We start from the raw sequence: 22,653 nt of genomic DNA on the forward strand, positions 1-22,653 counted from the left end.
GAAAGGTTTTATGAGACAAACCTAAAACTAGACATGTAAAAGTCCAATGCATTATATAGGATGGCATTTAAGAATCACTCTGGGTCTAATCACCCTAGAAAAACATTGGGGTATAGCTAGAGAAGAGCAAAGTTTTGAAAAATTTGATTTGGCAACTTTGCTGAAGCTCACCAAGAAATTTGATACGTTACAAATTAATTTGTCACAAATCGCTATAAAGCAGGTATACCCAGGTCGCTTTGCCTTATCATATTCTTCCCACTTGGTGGCCTATCTTAGTGTGAAGGCTTGGAAGGTAATCCTTTACTGACCGCCAATAGTAAATTTACGTTGGCAACCGGACATTTAAAAATGGCGCTCACTGGCGCGTGAAGTGGGTGCCATGGCTGCCGGGTGTCTGCTGTTTTAAAGAGCAGACACCTGGCACTAATGTCCGCCACTGGCAGTGGTGGTGGCCATAGTCATGTGGTCTTGCTCCCCCCTACAGCAGCCTCTGATCTCCTGTGTTATGGTACCAGAGATGGTACACAGAACTGAGGTGGGAAAACCTTCCTCAAAACAATAAAATATAAGAGACCCACAACAGAGATGACCATAATCCCATGTGGATCCTTCCATACTATGAACCTAGTGGTATTTTGCTTTTAACATTATTAGGGTTACGACAAGATGGCAGAACATGGTGGATAGATCAAACATGGCTGCTGGATTACTGTGTCACACCGGTGACAGGTTTGAGAAGGTCTGAAAGATTATCTGCTCATTAGTGATCTGACAGCATCTTTTGGTTTCACTTTGTCTGTGTGTTGCTTGTATGTCCACACCTCCTGTTCAGGTGTGGATCATGTGATCTTTACCTCCCCCTATTTAGTTTGACTTCACCCATCACTCCTTGCTCTGGATAGCTTAATTTGGTGTTGGAAGAGCTGGAGTGTGGTTCTAGTTGAAGTCCTGATCATCCATCATCCTTAGAAGTTAAGTGTTCCGCTTGTTGTGTTTTGTATTACTCCCCCCCCTGCTGTTTACTAGGCCTCAGTGAGACGCTGGTTCCTTCCCCAGGGAAGGAGCGGGTTGTCTCTGCCCTGTCATTAAGTCTAGGGCATCTGAGGGGCACCAGGGATTTCTAGGTTCCTGTGTATGGGCATCTCTACCATCGAGAGGTGCCCATACGGATAGGAGTTAGGGCCAGAAGCAGGGTTTCATAGGTGGTGACCCTTTTCCTTCCCTAGCGGTGAGGCCTAGTGTCTTTTCCCTTCCGTCTTGTTGTCTTTTGGTGTTCTCCCCTACTACATCCGTGACATTATCCAGAGCCCATGCCGCCATTTTTTGTTCTGATCTGTGCAGCTATGGATGCTATGACTGTACTGGTCGAACAGATGCAGAATCTGACTTTGGAGGTAGCAGACCTCCGTGCGATGGTTTTGCAGATTCAGAGCCCACAGGCTGCTGGTTCCGGTGGTGGGTTCCAGGCCTGCCCTGAACCGAAGGTAGCTCTCCCGGACAGGTTTTCCAGGGGTAGTGACAATTTCATCCGGTTCAGGGAGTCATGTAAATTATACTTTAGGCTTCGTCCATACTCTTCTGGTGATGAGTGTCAACGTGTGGGTATGATTATTTCATTACTTAAAGAGGACGCCCAATCTTGTGCTTTTTCTCTGCCGACCGGATCACCGTCCCTCCGGTCAGTAGATTAATTCTTTAGAGCCTTGGGTCTTATCTATGATGACCCGGATCGGATCTCTCAGGCCGAGACCAAGTTACGGGGTTTGCGGCAGGGAGAACGTTCTGTGGAGACCTTTTGCTCTGAATTTAGGAGATGGGCTACGGATACAGAGTGGAACGATTCTGCTCTCCGTAGCCAATTCTGCCAGGGTCTCTCTGAGAGACTGCAGGACGCATTGGCTTTTCATGAAAATCCTGAGTCATTGGAAGCAGCTATGTCCCTTGCTGTACGCCTTGATAGACGCCTGAGGGAGAGATTTAGAGGTCCTCTCCTTCAGAACGTACTGTCCAATAAGGATACTGCTTCCTTTGACACTTATGGTGGAGAGACTCGGGTGGTTGTGCCTTGTGATGAGCCTATGCAGTTAGGAGGAGCTACTCCTGGAACTACTGGCAAAAGCTTGTCCATACTTGCAGCATCAAGGTGTAAACAAAAGAAAAAAAAAGTTTAATCCCCAAATTACTATTGGTAGCGTGGGTGGGCAGCAAGAAAACCTACTTTTGTCTTTTACTGGTAGTACCCGTTTTCTCCTGTCAGCCGACGTGGCGCTAGAGTCCAAAACTGTGAAAATCAAAGCTTTTATCGACAGTGGGGCAGGAGTTAACTTGATTGATGGACAGTTTGTACGCATTCACGGGTTGACTACTAATGCATTAGAGAATAGTATTTCTGTCTTTGCAATTGACTCAGCACCTCTCGCCCAAAAATGCCTGTCGCAGGTAGTGAATGACATTCATTTAAGAGTGGTTGATTTGCATCAGGAATCTATCTCCTGCTATGTCTGTCCCTACCCCCTGTGCTGTGAGTGCAGAGACCACGGTTCCATCTGCACTGTTGTGGGGCTTACTCTCTCCCCCTGGTGCGTTAAACTGGGCTCCCAATTCCCTGTAAATCACACGGCCGCTGGGGGATGGAGACTATGCTCCCAATTCCCTGTAAATCACACGGCCGCTGGGGAATGGAGACTGTGCTCCCAATTCCCTGTAAATCACACGGTCGCTGGGGAATGGAGACTGGGCTCCCAATTCCCTGTAAATCACATGGTCGCTGGGGAATGGAGACTGGACTCCCAATTCCCAGTAAATCACACGGCCGCTGGGGAATGGTGACTGTGCTTCCAATTCCCTGTAAATCACACGGCCGCTGGGGAATGGAGACTGGGCTCCCAATTCCCTGTAAATCACACGGCCGCTAGGGAATGGAGACTGGGCTCCCAATTCTCTGTAAATCACACAAGCCAGGACCATCAAACTCCTCTCCCTCTGGCTTGTCATGCTCAGCTGTCCAGGGTATATACTGTGCCATATACCACCAGAGCGCCTGGTAGGGACCCTCCAGCCATAGCTTCTGCCATACTCGGTGCTCTAGTTCCTTCACCCATTCCTCCAGGGGCTGCTTTCCCAGGAAGGGCATCCGCAGGACCACTTGCTTCTGCAATCGCTGCTCTTCACTGGGGAGACTCTCGCCTCGCTGGTATTGTACATTATCCAGGGCCTGGTACCAGACGCCTTTCCTTAATGCATCCCGGCCATCCAGGTCTTTCTCATCGAATGCCACTGCTGGTTCCATCCTGCTGCTGTCAGGGTCGCTGTACTGGGACATGCGTTGTCCTCAAATTGTAATTCCAGGGAATGATGTTACTTTGTAGCTGTCCTTCTGGGCTGTGAGAACCATCCTGTCGCTTGCCACCAATTGTAATGGCACCCGGGCATAAAAGGGGTTAAAACCGTTAAGGCGATCTTCCCCTTCCAGAGCTACAGGCACAGCTACTTACAGAACACCAAACACCCGAACGGCATACAAGGGAATGCTCCAAACTCTGAACGGAACCTTACGAATAGCTGCTAGCAGACGAATAGGAAACACACCCAAGCGGCTTACACTCCTAGCAATCAGTCTCTAATAGCATACAGTGAATCCCCCCAAGAACGAGACCAAACTCTGTGTTGAGGGTAAAGCAGTGGACAGCCGGAGCTGTGTGTTTATTGTTCTTATACACATTCTTACACACCCACAGGGTTTTGTAAAACAACCAGTAACCACGTACAATACACTCGGACACTCCCACACAAAATCCTCCCCTCTGCCTATGATACAATTACCTTACACAATGGGTTAATGTAATTATCACAGGCAGGAGAATACTCAGTTTTACACAATGTCTTCTGTCCTGGAGACAATTGGGAAGTTATCCAATTTATCTCCAAGGGCAGAGGCAAAACTTCATTAGCCACAGGCAAAAGACAATAAAAGACATAAGAATATTTAACTGTGCAGCTATTGCATAAAACATAGACATTTAACATATCCCCAGATATCTCAGGTCTGAGTGCATTCAATTATTAGGTGAATGGCACTCAGACTACACGAATACAGTTTAATTGCCATGGAGCCAAATTCTTTCACATAGTCTTTGCAGGGGAAAATCACACGTTTCAACATGGGGCCATAGTCTAAAGGAAGCAGGCGGGCAACCAGGCTTCTCCAATGCAATGTGGCGAGATTGGTCTCGTCACAAAGACCTAAACATATCTTGTCCTAACTCAGCAGGACAGGCAGCAGCAGGTAATGTGGATTGTCAAAAGGCCGAAGGATAACTCGCCATGATCAGGACAGACAGCAGCAAAATCAGCATCAGGTAGATATTAACAGTGGATTATACGGCCTACACATAACTCTCAATGATCAGGATAATAGCAGCAGTCATTGGTAACGGTGGAGCATAATGACTACACAGAACTCTGAAGTATCAGGACAAGATCAGCATGCAGTTGGTAAGTTAAAGTGGTATTCTAATGCCTACACAAAGTTTGGCATAACTAAGCAGTAATAGAGAGTGGCATGTTATTATTTTGCAGCAGACAAAATTTTGTCACGAATGGGGCTGCGGAAGACCGATTAAATAAGTATAAAAAAATTATACAACCCCCAACTACAGCATGTTTATTCATAGCTTACATAAACACTGTTGTACCATTAAAATAAACCATTTATATTTAAAAAAAATTGTAACAGTTCATTAGTTTTTTTTTTATTGAAAAGGCCAATATAACATTGTACAATATATCATTTATCTTTAAAAAAAAATGGCCCGTAAGTTATATTAGAAAATAATTGTTTAACGCACATTAATTAACCTTTTTGTGAACACACTATTACCTGTCTAATGTATTATTGACCAAACCTTTATATTACGAACTACAAATCTAAATTCCAAATGTGGAGGGTCTGCCTGCTCCGTTGGTGTTGGGCTTACCATGGTTAAGCAAACATAACCCTAACATCGATTGGCAAGCGAGACAGATTCTCGAGTGGAGTGATTTTTGCATGGACAACTGTCTTAATGCATCGTTCTCTATGGTTACCACTAAAACTGTACCCTCGTTCATTTCTGAATTTTCTGATGTGTTTTCTGAGAGTGGTAATCAGGAGTTGCCTCCGCAACGGGAGTATGACTGTCCCGTAAATCTTATTCCCGGAGCTAAATTGCCCAAATCTCAGTTGTATAATCTTTCGGAACCCGAAAGAAAGGCTATGCGAGAGTATATCACCGAGAGTTTGGCAAAGGGACATATTAGACCATCCAAGTCCCCAGTGGCTGCTGGGTTTTTCTTTGTAAAGAAAAAAGATGATACCCTGAGACCATGTCTGGACTTCCGTGAGCTCAATCGTATTACCGTCCGTGATCCTTACCCCCTTCCTTTGATTCCGGATTTGTTTAGTCAGATTGTTGGTGCCAAGGTGTTCTCTAAATTGGATCTGAGGGGGGCATATAATCTGGTAAGGATCAAGGAGGAAGATGAGTGGAAGACCGCATTTAATACCCCTGAGAGTCATTTTGAAAACCTGGTCATGCCCTTTGGGTTAACCCATGCTCATGCGGTCTTTCAACACTTTGTCAATGACATCTTTCATCATCTGGTGGGGAGGTTTGTCGTTGTATACCTTGATGACATACTAATTCATTCGCCTAATATGGAGACTTATCAGGAACGAAGCTGCAAAAAACAGTGTCAGGCAGCTGCTGCCAAGGCCAATAAGATAATGGGTTGCATCAAAAGGGGCATAGATGCCCGTGATGAGAACATATTCCTACTACTTTACAAATCATTAGTCAGACCACACATGGAGTACTGTGTACAGTTCTGGGCTCCAGTGAACAAGGCAGACATAGCAGAGCTGGAGAGGGTCCAGAGGAGGGCAACTAAAGTAATAACTGGAATGGGGCAACTACAGTACCCTGAAAGATTATCAAAATTAGGGTTATTCACGTTAGAAAAAAGACGACTGAGGTGAGATCTAATTACTATGTATAAATATATCAGGGGTCAGTACAGAGATCTATCCCATCATCTATTTATCCCCAGGACTGTGACTGTGACGAGGGGACATCCTCTGCGTCTGGAGAAAAGAAGGTTTGTACACAAACATAGAAAAGGATTCTTTACGGTAAGAGCAGTGAGACTATGGAACTCTCTGCCTGAGGAGGTGGTGATGGTGAGTACAATAAAGGAATTTAAGAGGGGCCTGGATGTATTTCTGGAGTGTAATAATATTACAGGATATAGCTACTAGTGAGGGGTCGTTGATCCAGGGAGTTATTCTTATTGCCTGATTGGAGTCGGGAAGGAATTTTTTATTCCCCTAAAGTGAGGAAAATTGGTTTCTACCTCACAGTTTTTTTTTGCCTTCCTCTGGATCAACTTGCAGGATGACAGGCCGAACTGGATGGACAAATGTCTTTTTTCGGCCTTATGTACTATGTTACTATGTTAGGATCATGTGAAACAAGTGTTACAGATCCTAAGAGAGAATAAGTTGTATGCTAAGATGGAAAAGTGTGTATTTGCTGTACAGGAAGTGCAATTTCTGGGTTACCTGCTCTCATCCTCAGGTTTCCGTATGGATCCCGAGAAGGTCCGTGCCGTGTTGGACTGGGATCGACCCGAAAATCTGAAAGCGCGTATGCGGTTTTTGGGGTTTACCAACTACTGCCGTAAATTTATCTTGAACTATTTATCGGTGGTTAAACCTTTAACAGACATGACTAGGAAGGGTGCTGATATTTCTATCTGGTCTGATGCGGCATTACATGCCTTTTCTGCTGTGAAACAATGTTTTGCTTCAGCCCCTTTTCTGGTGCAACCGGACGTGTCTCAGCCATTTATTGTTGAGGTTGACGCGTCAGAGGTTGGGGTAGGAGCAATATTGTCGCAGGGTCCTTCACCCAGTAAATGGCGCTCATGTGCATTTTTATCAAAAAAACTTTCGACTGCTGAAAGGAATTATGATGTGGGGAATAGGGAATTGCTGGCCATTAAGTTGGCGTTCGAGGAATGGCGGCATTGGTTGGAAGGAGCAATTCATCCTATTATGGTAATTGCGAATCACAAGAATCTGGCCTACTTGGAGTCGGCTAAGCGACTGAACCCAAGGCAGGCCAGATGGTCATTGTTTTTCACCAGATTTAACTTCATAGTCACTTACCGCCCTGGGGTTAAGAACATCAAGACGGATGCTTTGTCACGTAGCTTTCCTGGGGGAAGGGGGGGTGAGTCTAATGACCCTAGTCCCATTTTATCTGAAGGGGTAGTTATTTCCGCTCTTTATCCTGATCTCGAGGCCAGGGTGTTGGAGGCACAGGAGGATGCTCCGGACTCTTGTTCTTAGGGGAAATTGTTTGTTCCCCCCCGAATTACGTCACAAGGTGTTCGAGGAACATCACTGTACAGTGCTTATATATATATAGGGTTCGGACCGCGCGTGTCATAACTGTGGATGGAACCCATATGCCCCAAAAAACGGCGACTTGTCAGTGGATTCCTGTCTACGAAGGGGTAGTTATTCCCTTAGGGCAAAGACTAAGACGCTGGGATTTTTAATGCGAATTTTAAAGTGCATGTTTGTAAGTATGTACTAATAAACATTTTAAAAACAGTCACCGGAGCTTCACTATGGTAGGAGCCACTTGTATCCACAGAAACTTTTAGGAAAATAAATTGGGAATATTAACAGACTCATCTGGTGTGTACTGGAACCAAGTCCGTGGTTGAACCCTGTTTGGCCGTGTATGAACGTGGATCTTCGCCGCAAAAAATCTAACCAGCCGCGGAGGATATCGCATGCACGCTTTTTGTTGGTGGAGTGCCGTTTAAGTACAACCTGTGCACTGCAGGGCAAAACAACCGTACGGATTTACACTATTTTAGTTTTTTCAGTTGCAGGATATCCACAAATAGGACATTTGCAGCCCTCGGTTTTTTTCTAAAAGGAGAAGGAGAAAAGAAAAAAACTGTTTGTATACCGTCTGTTTATGACACGCGCGGTCCGAACCCTATATATATATACTCCATGAAAGTGTGATTGACCCCACAACACTCCTCGGACCTGCAACGCAACATTTTTGCGGACTGGTGATTAGATATCTTTCTTTTTTACTGTACAGTGCTTGCTGGGCACCCTGGGAGCAGAACGACTATCGATCTCATCTCTCGCAGATTCTGGTGGCCCGGGTTGCGTAAGTGTATTGAGGACTATGTGTCAGCCTGTGGTACCTGTGCATGTGCTAAGGTGACACAAACTCGGCCTTCCGGATCTCTGCTTCCATTGCCCATCCCGTCCAGACCCTAGACCCATTTGTCCATGGATTTTATCACGGATTTACCGAATTCTTCAGGAAAGACCGTGATCCTGGTGGTTGTCGATCGTTTTAGTAAAATGGCACACTTTATTGTATTACCTAGTCTACCCAATGCTAAAACTCTTGCGCAGGTGTTTGTCGACAACATCCTGAAACTACATGGCATTCCCTCTGATGTGGTGTCCGATAGAGGGACTCAGTTTGTTTCCAGATTCTGGAGAGCGTTCTGTACTCGTCTGGGTGTACAATTGTCCTTCTCTTCAGCTTTTCATCCTCAGTCAAACGGACAGACGAAGCGCACTAATCAGAATCTGGAGACTTACTTGAGATGTTTTGTTTCAGAGAATCGGGAAGAGTGGTCTTCATTTTTGTCGTTAGCTGAGTTTGCTATAAATAACCGTAGACAGGAATCCACTGACAAGTCGCCGTTTTTTGGGGCATATGGGTTCCATCCACAGTTTGGTACATTTTCTGGTGCTCATAATTCCGGCATCCCTGAGGAGGAATGATTTTCCTCTTCTTTGTCTTCTATTTGGCAGAAAATCCAAAATAACCTGAAAAAGATGGGCAACAGGTATAAGCGTGCGGCTGACAGGAGACGTATGAGTGGTCTGGACCTGAGAGTGGGTGATTCTGTGTGGCTGTCTACAAGAAACATTAAACTTAAGGTACCTTCTTGGAAGTTGGGACCAAGATTTATTGGTTTATATACACTGCTCAAAAAAATAAAGGGAACACAAAAATAACACATCCTAGATATGAATTAATTAAATATTCTTCTGAAATACTTTGTTCTTTACATAGTTGAATGTGCTGACAACAAAATCACACAAAAATAAAATGGAAATAAAAATGGAAATCAAATTTTTCAACCCATGGAGGTCTGGATTTGGAGTCACACTCAAAATTAAAGTGAAAAAACACACTACAGGCTGATCCAACTTTGATGTAATGTCCTTAAAACAAGTCAAAATGAGGCTCAGTAGTGTGTGTGGCCTCCACGTGCCTGTATGACCTCCCTACAACGCCTGTGCATGCTCCTGATGAGGTGGCGGACGGTCTCCTGAGGGATCTCCTCCCAGACCTGGACTAAAGCATCTGCCAACTCCTGGACAGTCTGTGGTGCAACGTGACGTTGGTGGATAGAGCGAGACATGATGTCCCAGATGTGCTCAATTGGATTCAGGTCTGGGGAACGGGCGGGCCAGTCCATAGCATCAATGCCTTCGTCTTGCAGGAACTGCTGACACACTCCAGGCACATGAGGTCTAGCATTGTCTTGCATTAGGAGGAACCCAGGGCCAACCGCACCAGCATATGGTCTCACAAGGGGTCTGAGGATTTCATCTCGGTACCTAATAGCAGTCAGGCTACCTCTGGCGAGCACATGGAGGGCTGTGCGACCCTCCAAAGAAATGCCACCCCACACCATTACTGACCCAATGCCAAACCGGTCATGCTGGAGGATGTTGCAGGCAGCAGAACGTTCTCCACGGCGTCTCCAGACTCTGTCACGTCTGTCACATGTGCTCAGTGTGAACCTGCTTTCATCTGTGAAGAGCACAGGGCGCCAGTGGCGAATTTCCAATCTTGGTGTTCTTTGGCAAATGCCAAACGTCCTGCACGGTGTTGGGCTGTAAGCACAACCCCCACCTGTGGATGTCGGGACCTCATATCACCCTCATGGAGTCTGTTTCTGACCGTTTGAGCAGACACATGCACATTTGTGGCCTGCTGGAGGTCATTTTGCAGGGCTCTGGCAGTGCTCCTCCTGTTCCTCCTTGCACAAAGGCGGAGGTAGCGGTCCTGCTGCTGGGTTGTTTCCCTCCTACGGCCTCCTCCACGTCTCCTGATGTACCGGCCTGTCTCCTGGTAGCGCCTTCATGCTCTGAACACTACGCTGACAGACACAGCAAACCTTCTTGCCACAGCTCGCATTGATGTGCCATCCTGGATAAGCTGCACTACCTGAGCCACTTGTGTGGGTTGTAGACTCCGTCTCATGCTACCACTAGAGTGAAAGCACCGCCAGCATTCAAAAGTGACCAAAACATCAGCCAGGAAGCATAGGAACTGAGAAGTAGTCTGTGGTCACCACCTGCAGAACCACTCCTTTATTGGGGGTGTCTTGCTAATTGCCTATAATTTCCACCTGTTGTCTATCTCATTTGCACAACAGCATGTGAAATTGATTGTCACTCAGTGTTGCTTCCTAAGTGGACAGTTTGATTTCACAGAAGTGGGATTGACTTGGAGTTACATTGTGTTGTTTAAGTGTTCCCTTTATTTTTTTGACCAGTGTAAGATCACTGCCATTGTTAATCCTGTAGCCTTCCGTCTTGAACTTCCTCAGGCATTAAAAATCCATAACGTATTTCATAAATCGTTGTTAAAGAAATGTGTTGAACTTGTTGAGTCGTCCTCCTTGCCTCCCGCTCCTGTCATGGTGGATGGCAATTTGGAATTTCAGATCAGCAGGATTGTAGACTCCCGAGTTCTCCGGAGATCCCTCCGGTATCTCGTTCATTGGAGAGGGTACGGACCAGAGGAGAGGATGTGGGTTCCAGCAACTGATGTTAATGCTAGTCGTCTGGTGAGAGCATTCCACAGAGCTCATCCTGATAAGGTTGGTCCTGAGTGCCCAGAGGTCACCCGTAGAAGGGGGGGTACTGTCACACCGGTGACAGGTTTGAGAAGGTCTTAAAGATTATCTGCTCATTAATGATCGGACAGCATCTTTTGGTTTTACTTTGTCTGTGTGTTGCTTGTATGTCCACACCTCCTGTTCAGGTGTGGATTATGTGACCTTTACCTCCCCCTATTTAGTTTGACTTCACCCATCACTCCTTGCTCTGGATAGCTTCATTTGGTGTTGGAAGAGCTAGAGTGTGGTTCTAGTTGAAGTCCTGATCATCCATCATCCTTAGAAGTTAAGTGTTCCGCTTGTTGTGTTTTGTATTCCCCCCCCCCTCTGTTGTTTACTAGGCCTCAGTGAGACGCTGGTTCCTTCACCAGGGAAGGAGCGGGTTGTCTCTGCCCTGTCATTAAGTCTAGGGCATCTGAGGGCCACCAGGGTTTTCTAGGTTCCTGTGTATGGGCATCTCTACCATCGAGAGGTGCCCATACGGATAGGAGTTAGGGCCAGGAGCAGGGTTTCATAGGTGGTGACTCTTTTCCTTCCCCACCGGTGAGGCCTAGTGTCTTTTCCCTTCCGTCTTGTTGTCTTTTGGTGTTCTCCCCTACTACATCCGTGACATACTGTCCCTAGCGCGTTAACGCTCTCTCCCTATACTCAGCTCACAGGACAATAGCGGAGTCTGCGTGGGAGGAGCTTTTATATGGCTGTGACATCACAGGGGATGACTAACTGCTGATTGGCTGGCTGCACGGCATTATGGGTGATCTTGTGTTCCTGGGCTTCTTATTTTGAGCTTTTAACATGTGCAACTGCCATTTTAGGAAAACCTGATTTGTTACCACGAAGCACAAGGAAATTTGACTTCATTGCAAATCGAATTTTTCGTAAACTTTGGACCGAATTCCGCTTCAAATGCTTTGCTTTGCTCAACACTAGTTATAACCTTTGAAAAGCTAATGTGAAAAAAAGACTGCTCAGAATTACACGAAGTAAAGACTCAAAACCATCTGTACCTGTTTAGGAATCATTCTAGCTTCTTGAGACTTGTATGAAATTGTAAAAACACCAGAATGTTTGATAACAGATGGGGTGACAGAGAGGGATATATTCCACATCAAGCTTGAATGCAGTTCTAAGATGGAAACCGTTTCTGCAGAAACTAAGATTGTTTGCTCTCCAAGAACTGAATGTGAGAGTGGAGAGCGCACCTATACAGGTAAAAAAAAAAAAATGCATCACAGACATGAATGGCAAAAAGGTAACATTATGTATATAAGTTCTAGTATAGTTTAGGTTTTCATCAATGATTTGCTCTATTTGCTTTAAGTAAATGAAAAATATTTTAACAACTTTGTAGTGTCTTTCATTATGTATCAAAAGATTCTCGAAGTATTCCTATTTCTGAGGCTAATTTCACACAAGAGCTTGACATCACTAGCAGGCTGCTCCAGAAGGGAGTAGCCTTCCAGAGCTGTCTGGATCCAGCATTGCTGGAAGCTATATGAAGGCCCACCGGCCCCATTAACTATAATGGGGACTGGCAGAGATCCAACCGCAACCCGGCAAATATGCAGAGTATTGGCCGTACTGAAACTGCTGCACGCAGCTTCTGGCAATGGGATTCAGACAGCTCTGGCAGGATGCTCCCTGCCGGAACAGCCTGCTGGAGATGTCAGTCACAAGTATGAAACTAACCTACAGTAAGCTGAATGGCCCTGATTTATGAAACTGGCTTTGTCTTTAGTTTGGAGTAAATTGTGACTTTTTACTCGTTTTACTTCTAAGACAAATTTATCAATAGGATGCAACAAGCCAAAACTATTTTTGGTTCCTGCTAAGTCAACTTAAAAAATCCAGCTGTTTGTGTGCATTCCTGTGGAGTTAGTTGGTTTTTGGCCTTATTCATGATAGAAGACAAGAAGACAAGTCTCAAAAAGTTGTCTCAACTGCACTCCATTTGCCTGGTGGCAGGGGAAAATAAATCAGAATGTGATAGTTTGCCTATTCTAAATTCATCAAGTGCTGTGCGCCACTTTTATAAATTTGACTCGCAGACCATTACCTTTACACGAAGAGAGAAATTTGAAAGCAAACTGTCCCCTTTTGATAAATCAGGGTCAATGTGCCAGTTTTCACCTTCCTGCCCAGGCCATTTTTGCAAATCTGACATGTGCCACCTTATGTGGTAATAACTTTGGAACACTTTTACTTCTCCAAGCCATTCTGAGATTGTTTTCTTGTGAAACATTGTACTTCATGACAGTCATAAATTATTGAGTCAATATATTTACCCTTCATTTATGAAAAGATCCAAAATTTACCAATAATTTGTGGTCTCCAATGCACGCAATGGGCGGCACACATTCATGTGCATGAGTCCTTGGGCTGCATGCACACTTCAGTTATTTGGGTAGTTACTTGTATCATTGATTGTGAGCCAAAACCAGTAGTGAAGCCTACTCAAAAATAAGGTATAACTTAAAGATTTCTTCCTCTTCTGAGTTTTTGACCCGAACCTGTTTTTGGCTAACAATAATTAATGAAAATAACTGAGAAAATAACTGAAGTGTGAACTCGGCCTTAGTGGTTTCATAAAAATACCTAAATCGCAAGCAGTTTTCTTATTGCATGCTACAAATGAAAATGCTTCAGACTAGAAGAATCAGGGTTTGACCACGTGGTGTGGTCATGTGGTACTTGTGACAGTACCACACGGCTGTATGGGTCGCAGCAGCTGTAATTAAAATAACGAACACTGCACTTTTTAGTTGGTTTTTATTGTTAATGGCCATGCGACACCTTCAATTCCGCATAGCAATTAACAATAAAGACAGTGTGCACAATACTTGAACGCAGCCACACACGCCAATACGAACTGCACTGTGTGCTCATACCCTAACGGAATAAGAACCTGTTTGCTTTAATGCAATAAAACATTAAAACTTTAAATAAATAAAATCTGAATGTTAGAACAAGACCACTGAATCAATTATCTGAAAGGTTGACAGGAATGGAAGATGCCTGGATGCATGTGCTGCTCATAAACTATTAGGTATACTGCAGATGCTGAAATACACGGTTGAGTAAATGGGAGGTTACTGTGTGATTATGAAAGAGATGAAGACTAAGGGGTCATTTATTAAGGGACTTGCAACTATTTTAGTTGTAAAAATAGTTGCAAGTCTCCTTTTTGACAGACCATGTGACAATATTAAGTCGCACGCAGGGTCATACATAGAAATCATTGGGTCCCATAGCAAAAATCTGAATTGGGCCCCCTAACCCCACCCACTACCCACCCGTGGCCCATTCCACTACTAATTAAACCGTTAGGGATAAATAACTAAAAAAGGTTTGTGGAAATTTTATTAGGATGTGTATTTAATATATTGTGTATTGTCATCATGTCTCTCAGTGTCAGGGTAAACCATTGGAGTGGATATCTTCCCGTGTATGTCCTGTCACAGCTGCCGGGCGCAGAGGTCTCCATCGGCGAATGGTCCATGTGCTAAGCACTGGGATGTGGGCCAGGGGAGACTGATGTGTTCAGCAGAGTAGTGTTTTGTTGGCTGATGTATGGACGCCGGCTAGGGCCCCCGCGCAAGACGCGGATTTATTGGCTTGGCGTGGATGCATTTGTTAAGAGAACAATAAATGAAAGGAACGTGCGTTTGTTGTCTCTAGTGCGCCTGATCAGCCGCTGGAGATAATGACGTTGTCCTGTAAATAAACATGCATGAGGATCATAGTAACTTTATCTGGCATTGATCACTGAGCAAGGCTAGATAAGGTTTGCTCCAGTGGTTATAGGATACATGTGTTTGTGAGCTAGCTATGTTCTCATCTTCCTATGTCATCACTTCCTGTATGTCATCACTTCCTGTATCCTTGTTTTGGGCCAGCCCCTTTTACACCTTTTGTTAGTAAATAAAAGAAACAGACTGGGTAGGAGGAGAAGGAGTTGCTCAGAAGAATTCAAGCAAAATGGTAACACCTGTGTCTGCCTCTGACTGCGGCTGAGGGAAGGGGGGTTTACATTTCCTTACACAAAGTTTGATGCGAGCAGATTACAACAGACAATATTTCTACAAAAGTATGGCGAGCTTGGAAGGATTCAACTGATTTCTTTCTCTGCACAGCAGGTAAAAGGGAGAGAATAGTAAACTGTAGTTTTGTCTGCTGCATCAGAGAAAATGTCTGCTTGTTAAAAGAACATTTTTTGCTCTATTTGTGTAAGGATAAGGTAAGAGTTTTTCCGTTGTGTAGTTTTTGGTGGATCTGAGTTGATTATACAGAGATTGTGATGTGTGTGCTGAGCAGTACAGGGTATTGTGTTTTTTTGTAACTTCTTAACTTTTATATTACTGTGATTTTGTAAGAGGCGAATATATAGAGGTTTATAGAGGCAGCAATTAGTTCTAGTGTTTGTACATTAGAGACAGCATTTAGAGAGTATTTTTATATTGTTAACCTGTAAATCACCCACAGAGTGGAGGTTTTGCTCTGGTTTCGGGGTGGGGAACAGGGAATATAGAAACTGTTTCTATTGCTGGATTTTGTAGACACTATCTTGATTTCCTTTGTGTGATGACCATGTGGTTTGTCGGCTATCTTTAAGACATGTGGTTTGTCAGCCATCTTGGTTAGTTTGCTATGGAAAGCGATTTGGTTGTTTTTGCCTGAAATGTTAGTTTTGTCCAGAATAGTTATCTTGTCTTTTTGTAACCTTTCTATGTACAGTTTGATTTTGTTTTGATAAGTTTTGTGCTGGATATCAGTGGAGTGTTCGGTTATGGTATAGCGCAGTGACCAGTCTGATACAGGAATCATTGTGTGAACATTAGTGGCAGTTTAGTGGTGAAATTGTCCTATAGTTGATGATTCTGCTTAATGTTTGTATATCTGTGGCTGTTACATTGAATTGTAGACTTGTTTGGCATAATTAATACGGGTACTACAGTGTAGAAAGGAGGTGCCTGTTGTTCTGTGCCAAAAGTATTGGGACAACTCCTAGAGATCGATAGCAGTGTATTTTTTGTAGCAACCATTGTGGTGTTTGTTTTCTTGTGCAATGGAAAGTATTTTTAAAGAAGTTTCAAAGTTGAAGGACAGGGCGGCCATTCTTCAAGCTATGCAGGGATCTACTGATCCATGGCTGCAGGCTCAGAATTGTGTAGCAAACCTGATCGGTACCAAAAAATGGCGCAAAAGGAAAGGCAAGTATGCTCTGATTTTTGCTGCTGGGTGGATAGCGGATAAATATCAGGAGTCTTGTAGGCTGAAGCTGAGTTTGGAAGGAGAAGTGGAAGATTTAAAAGTGGAAATTCTTAAATTGAGAACTCTTGTCCAGAAGGCAGCTGAAGCTAGCACTAATTATGAATGTACTGTGAGGTGTAATACTGAGCTGCGCATGGAAAATTAATGTTTATCTGAAAGCCTGACGCGTGCACAGGGTGCTGTAAGGGAATTGTCAGAGTCATTGAAGCAACCATTAGAGAGTAATGTGTCTAGGATTGGAGGTAATGTATGGTCTGTAAGCATGGGGAAGTCTGAGGACTGTGTTTCAGATAGTGGAACCGACTCAGGGATGGAGATGGACAATGTGTCTGACCCTGGAGTTGGAAGTATTAACACAAGGCCAGAAGATTCCTCAGATGAGTCTGTGGTAAGTGGACTTAATACAGATAGTAGTGTGGGATCTAGTCATGCTAGGATAGTTAATGTTGTGTGCCAAGTCAAATCACCATGTGCCCAGACAAGATATTGTGCAGGGAGGCAAGCTATTCGTTGTTTTGCATGCAGGGAATACGGGCACATTGCACAATATTGTGACGTTGCTAATGGCAACAGACACAGGTATGTTAAGTACCCGTACCCCAGAACCACACCTAAAAGTAAAGTGGTTTATTCAGCAAGGTGGGGTAATGGTCCCAGACATGGTTCTTTGCAAAGGCAGATAACCCAGGGACAGCCAAGGTCATTGATCAATGAAGCAGATTTTAAATCCCAATATGAACAGTTAAAATTAGAAAATGTGAAACTCAGAGAGGAAAGAGATCGGTTCCTGGAATTCAGTAGAGTTTCTAATTTTTGTGTGCCAAAGAAGGTTAAATTAAGGTCTTTGTAAACCATTTTAACTCTTAAGACCGAATTTAAATAGATTTTTCCCTTCCCCTAGGAAAAACCGGTTTTGGGACCTTGTAATGTTAAATCCTGCTTCTCTGGTAAAATGAATCTGAAGCTGTTTAGGGCTGGGCAAATTAACATTTCAATGACTGGGTGGGTAGAAATTCTCCTGTACGGTTTCAGGTGAACCCTCCAAGACATTGATTTGTTAATTCAGTTGTATGTGTTCCAAATGGTTTTTGTTTTTGTATTTGAGTTTCGGTTTTTAAGTTAAAATTTACTTTTTACTGAATCTCAATGTATATAGCAAGACTTTCTGTAATTGAAGTTTTCTATGTTGTGTTTTTTCTCTCCTGTTTACCGATCTTCTACTAATCCATTTTTATTTTTAGGTTTTATTGTTGTAATCAAGTTTTTTCCTTTTTCATATTTTGGCATCTTTTTCGGTTTTATTTTCAGTTATTTTTGTCTATTTTTGTTTGGGTATTTCTTTGATTAATTTACATTTATATTTTTCTTCTTTTACTAATAGATTTTTAATTTTTAGGTTTTTATTGATGTAATCAAGTTTTTTCAGTTTTTCCTTATTTACCAACCCATTTTTATTTTTAGTCTATTATTAATTTTTTCCTTTTTCATATTTTGGCGCTCTTTCTTTTTCTCTTTCTTTCCCTCTCTCTTCTCTGTAGATTTGGTTAGGAGTACTGGGGGTCTCTGCAAGGGCTTTGTGTGCTGTTCAGCTTGACTATATAGAATCATATCAGCAAAGGAAAGTGAGTTGATGAGCTTTTTTTAAGGAGACAAGGTGATATATAATCACCCGGGCATACCAATAGCTGTGTGAGTAACCCCATTCCCCACAGGAGTACTGTGTGTTTGTTTCCTGTGCACCCCTCGTCCCCACAGAAGGTATCCTGTGGTCAGGTCACTATTCAGAGCCAAAACCGAGGCTGGTATATCTCATTAGGAGACTCTGAGGGCCGCCGTGTGTCGGCGAGAGCCCTTTTCCTCACACTGATTACTCCTTTTCCTGAGGTCTAACTAGGGTGAACGGAGTCTGTGTGTCGGTGCCAGAAACCCTAGGGCAACTCAGAGGCGAACAAAGGGGAGTAGCAGCCGTCCAGGACACTGTAGGATGGACGCACCTACTTTTAGAAGGCTCGAGCATGGGTTTAGGGAAATTTAGGGAACAGAAGGGTACCACTTCTGACTATAGGACAGCCAAGCAGTACATGAAATCCATCTATGGAGGAGGAGTTGTTAAGCCCCTCAAAGATTGGCACCAAGGGACTGTAGGTTCAGAGTGGACCATCCCCAAAGAAGGGACCTTTGAGGTCTGGATTGGGAAAAAGTTTGTCCGTAAATTCCCCACTAGACTCCAAAGCCATGGTTCCCTCCAGAAAGCAGAACTGTGGCTGCACGAATCTATCCATCTCCAGCAACAGGGCATTCAAAAGTCCCAGACAGTGCGAACTAACACTGTCATGTACTTCCATCCCGCTAAGACTGCAGAGTTCAATAGAAGCGCTTTTCTCTTTCTCTATCTCTCCCTCTCATCCCTCCCTCATCTCTCCATCTAACATTGAGACGATGCACCATGTTTAATCCAGATTCTCTTCATCCTGGTTTTAAGGGCGATGAAAAGAGGGGAAAGTGGTGCCGAAAACAACGATCTTCAAACTTTCTAACCTCTCAAATGTCAATCAATTTCTAACCTAGTAGGGAATTACGACTGCCATCACGACTGCCTTTTCTTTGATGGCACTTGGGTCAGATTTTTGCAAAGAAGGTAAAAATCACGGCCGATCCATGGCCTGAATGTTCCGCTGTAACCCTTTTATTCCATCAGGTATGCCCTGAGGCAGCCCCACGGGTTATCACCCGATGTCCACCACCGGGTTCGGGAGTTTCTCCCGGACCTAGACTCAATAACCAGTGTTCATTCTAGTCAACCAGGTGATTGGGTCGTGCTAAAAAAACATCCGAGGGCGGGACTAGAGACAAGATATCTTGGGCCATTCCAGGTGCTGCTGATGACGCCAACCTCTCTGAAGTTCGAGGGACGAGACAACTGGATCCACACCAGTCATTGCAAGAAGCTGCTCAACTAAGTCAAAGAATGAAGAGTATCACTTTTGTTTATTTGTTAGAAGGAGACATGTGTTGATAGCACTGGTTTTACATTCCTAGAGGGTAATATCAGCTATAGGTTTAATATTAGCTCTGACTCCTGCTCCTCGCTTGTTAATCCTGTATGGGTGTCCGGGCAGCTAGGTAACCCGTACATGTGGGATCCTCCAGTTGTGAATTAGATGACGGTTATGCCTGGCTAGCAGACACCATTGACAAGGGTCAGGCCCATACTGACAGGAGCAGGGCAGAGGCAGAGCTATGACTAGTTAGGGTCGGAATCCTTTTTAAAGCTTTGGGACGTCTTGGGGCTCACTGGTTTTCCACTGGATCCGGGCGAAAGGAAATAGGACATGTACTTATGTTTTTTGTTTCCATTCCTTCTATACGCCGGAGTGAGATGTTCCTGATGTCTAATCGACTGAGTTACCGAAGCCCGAACAGACAAGATGCCCTGAAGACCAAACCATGGAGCAGATGCAGAGGATTCCAAATCAGATGACGACCAGTGCGAAACACCACCTCCTGAGTCTGCTCCCGAAGAAAAGAATCTCTGAGTCAACATTTGTTTTAAAGGGCTTCTGTCACTCCACCAAACTCATTATTTTTTTGTCTCCTTAAAATCCTTATGCTGCGATTTCTCAATATATAGGGCTAATACTCAGTTTGGTTCAGTAGTTATATAAAAAAACTGACTTTTATAATATGAAAATTACCTCTCTAGCAGCAGGTAGGGCGGCTACCTGCTGCTAGCAGCCGCATCCTCCATTCATAATTACGCCCCCTCCTCATGTTGATTGACAGGGCCAGCGAACGCGCTCTTTCTCTGCTGGCCCTGTCTGCATTCAAAATCTGGCGCCGGCGCCATACCTGTCTTGAGTCGGCGCAGGCGCACTGAGGGGAGGACGCTCGCTCGGCCGCTCCGTCCTCAGTGCGCCTGCGCCGATGACATCACATGTACACCCGGCGCAGGCGTCACATGAAGACCGGCGCGAGATTTAAAACGCAGACAGGGCCAGCAGAGAACGAGCGTGTCCGCTGGCCCTGTCAATCAACATGAGGAGGGGGCGTCATTATGAATGGAGGATGCGGCTGCTAGCAGCAGGTAGCCGCCCTACCTGCTGCTAGAGAGGTAATTTGCATATTATAAAAGTCAGTTTTTTTATATAACTACTGAACCAAACTGAGTAATAGCCCTATATATTGAGAAATCGCAGCATAAGGATTTTAAGGAGACAAAAAAAAATTATGAGTTTAGTGGAGTGACAGAAGCCCTTTAAGCTACGTGTCAAGATTGACTTTTTGTTTTCCATCATCTGTTTTGTTTTATGGATTCAGGACTTTTCGTAGACAAGACTATTTTTTTTTAAAGAAGAAGATCGAGATACGTTGAGGGACACTGGGGAGCATATGACAAAGAGGAGGGACTGTTGTGGAAATTTTATTAGGATGTGTATTTAATATATTGTGTTTTGTCATCATGTCTCTCAGTGTCAAGGTAAACCATTGGAGTGGATATCATTCCGTGTATGTCCTGTCACAGCTGCTGGGCGCAGAGGTCTCCGTCGGCGAATGGCCCATGTGCTAAGCACTGGGCTGTGGGCCGGGGGAGACTGATGTGTTCAGCAGAGTAGTGTTTTGTTGGCTGATGTATGGACGCCGGCTAGGGCCCCCGCGCAAGACGCAGATTTATTGGCTTGGCGTGGATGCATTTGTTAAGAGAACAATAAATGAAAGGAACGTGCGTTTGTTGTCTCTAGTGCGCCTGATCAGTCGCTGGAGATAATGACGTTGTCCTGTAAATAAACATGCATGAGGATCATAGTAACTTTATCTGGCATTGATCACTGAGCAAGGCTAGATAAGGTTCGCTCCAGTGGTTATAGGATACATGTGTTTGTGAGCTGGCTATGTTCTCATCTTCGTCATCACTTCCTGTATCCTTGTTTTGGGCCAGCCCCTTTTACACCTTTTGGTAGTAAATAAAAGAAACAGACTGGGCAGGAGGAGAAGGAGTTGCTCAGAAGAATTCAAGCAAAATGGTAACACCTGTGTCTGCCTCTGACTGCGGCTGAGGGAAGGGGGGTTTACATTTCCTTACACAAAGTTTAATGCGAGCAGATTACAACAGATAATATTTCTACAACAAAAGTAACTAAAAGATAATATTTTCCCTTAAGTTTTTGCTCTGGAAATTATTTCAGTAGACATGGTTCCATGCATATGTAGCCTACTACTGACAATATAAAGCCTTAAAGGGGTATTCTCGTTTCAAACTATTCCCTATCCACAGGATGTGTACACTGCGCAGATATCTCCAGAATTCCCATAGAAATGAATTAAACGGCCGTGCACATGTGTGACTGGCCCCTCCGTTTATTTCAGGGGGTTTCAGGGTGTACAGAGGGTTCTCGTGGATAGGGGATAACTTGAAAGAACCTGAATAACCATTTAAAGCAGGGGCGTAAGTAGAAATCGAGTGGCCCCATAGCGAATCTCAGAACTGGGCCCCCCACCCAAATATACAGTACAATTATTGTACTAGTGTATGCATATACACTGCGTGCAGAATTATTAGGCAAATGAGTATTTTGACCACATCATCCTCTTTATGCATGTTGTCTTACTCCAAGCTGTATAGGCTCGAAAGCCTACTACCAATTAAGCATATTAGGTTATGTGCATCTCTGTAATGAGAAGGGGTGTGGTCTAATGACATCAACACCCTATATCAGGTGTGCATAATTATTAGGCAACTTCCTTTCCTTTGGCAAAATGGGTCAAAAGAAGGACTTGACAGGCTCAGAAAAGTCAAAAATAGTGAGATATCTTGCAGAGGGATGCAGCACTCTTAAAATTGCAAAGCTTCTGAAGCGTGATCATCGAACAATCAAGCGTTTCATTCAAAATAGTCAACAGGGTCGCAAGAAGCGTGTGGAAAAACCAAGGCGCAAAATAACTGCCCATGAACTGAGAAAAGTCAAGCGTGCAGCTGCCAAGATGCCACTTGCCACCAGTTTGGCCATATTTCAGAGCTGCAACATCACTGGAGTGCCCAAAAGCACAAGGTGTGCAATACTCAGAGACATGGCCAAGGTAAGAAAGGCTGAAAGACGACCACCACTGAACAAGACACACAAGCTTAAACGTCAAGACTGGGCCAAGAAATATCTCAAGACTGATTTTTCTAAGGTTTTATGGACTGATGAAATGAGAGTGAGTCTTGATGGGCCAGATGGATGGGCCCGTGGCTGGATTGGTAAAGGGCAGAGAGCTCCAGTCCGACTCAGATGCCAGCAAGGTGGAGGTGGAGTACTGGTTTGGGCTGGTATCATCAAAGATGAGCTTGTGGGGCCTTTTCGGGTTGAGGATGGAGTCAAGCTCACCTTCTTCAAG

At 44.3% G+C, this 22,653-nt stretch overlaps 1 protein-coding gene across 1 annotated transcript in view; it reads right to left on the reverse strand.

Annotated features, from left to right (window-relative positions):
• The window catches only part of LOC121005627 (transmembrane protein 132A-like), a 779,862-nt gene that overhangs the window by 1,722 nt on the left and 755,487 nt on the right, over window positions 1-22,653 (reverse strand). The window contains exon 10 of the mRNA XM_040438401.1: window positions 12,015-12,209. Coding sequence (XP_040294335.1) covers window positions 12,015-12,209 — 195 coding nt within the window. The remainder of the gene's footprint in view (window positions 1-12,014; window positions 12,210-22,653) is intronic.

This window comes from Bufo bufo, chromosome 6, assembly GCF_905171765.1.
Source record: "Bufo bufo chromosome 6, aBufBuf1.1, whole genome shotgun sequence".
Classification (NCBI taxonomy): domain Eukaryota; kingdom Metazoa; phylum Chordata; class Amphibia; order Anura; family Bufonidae; genus Bufo; species Bufo bufo.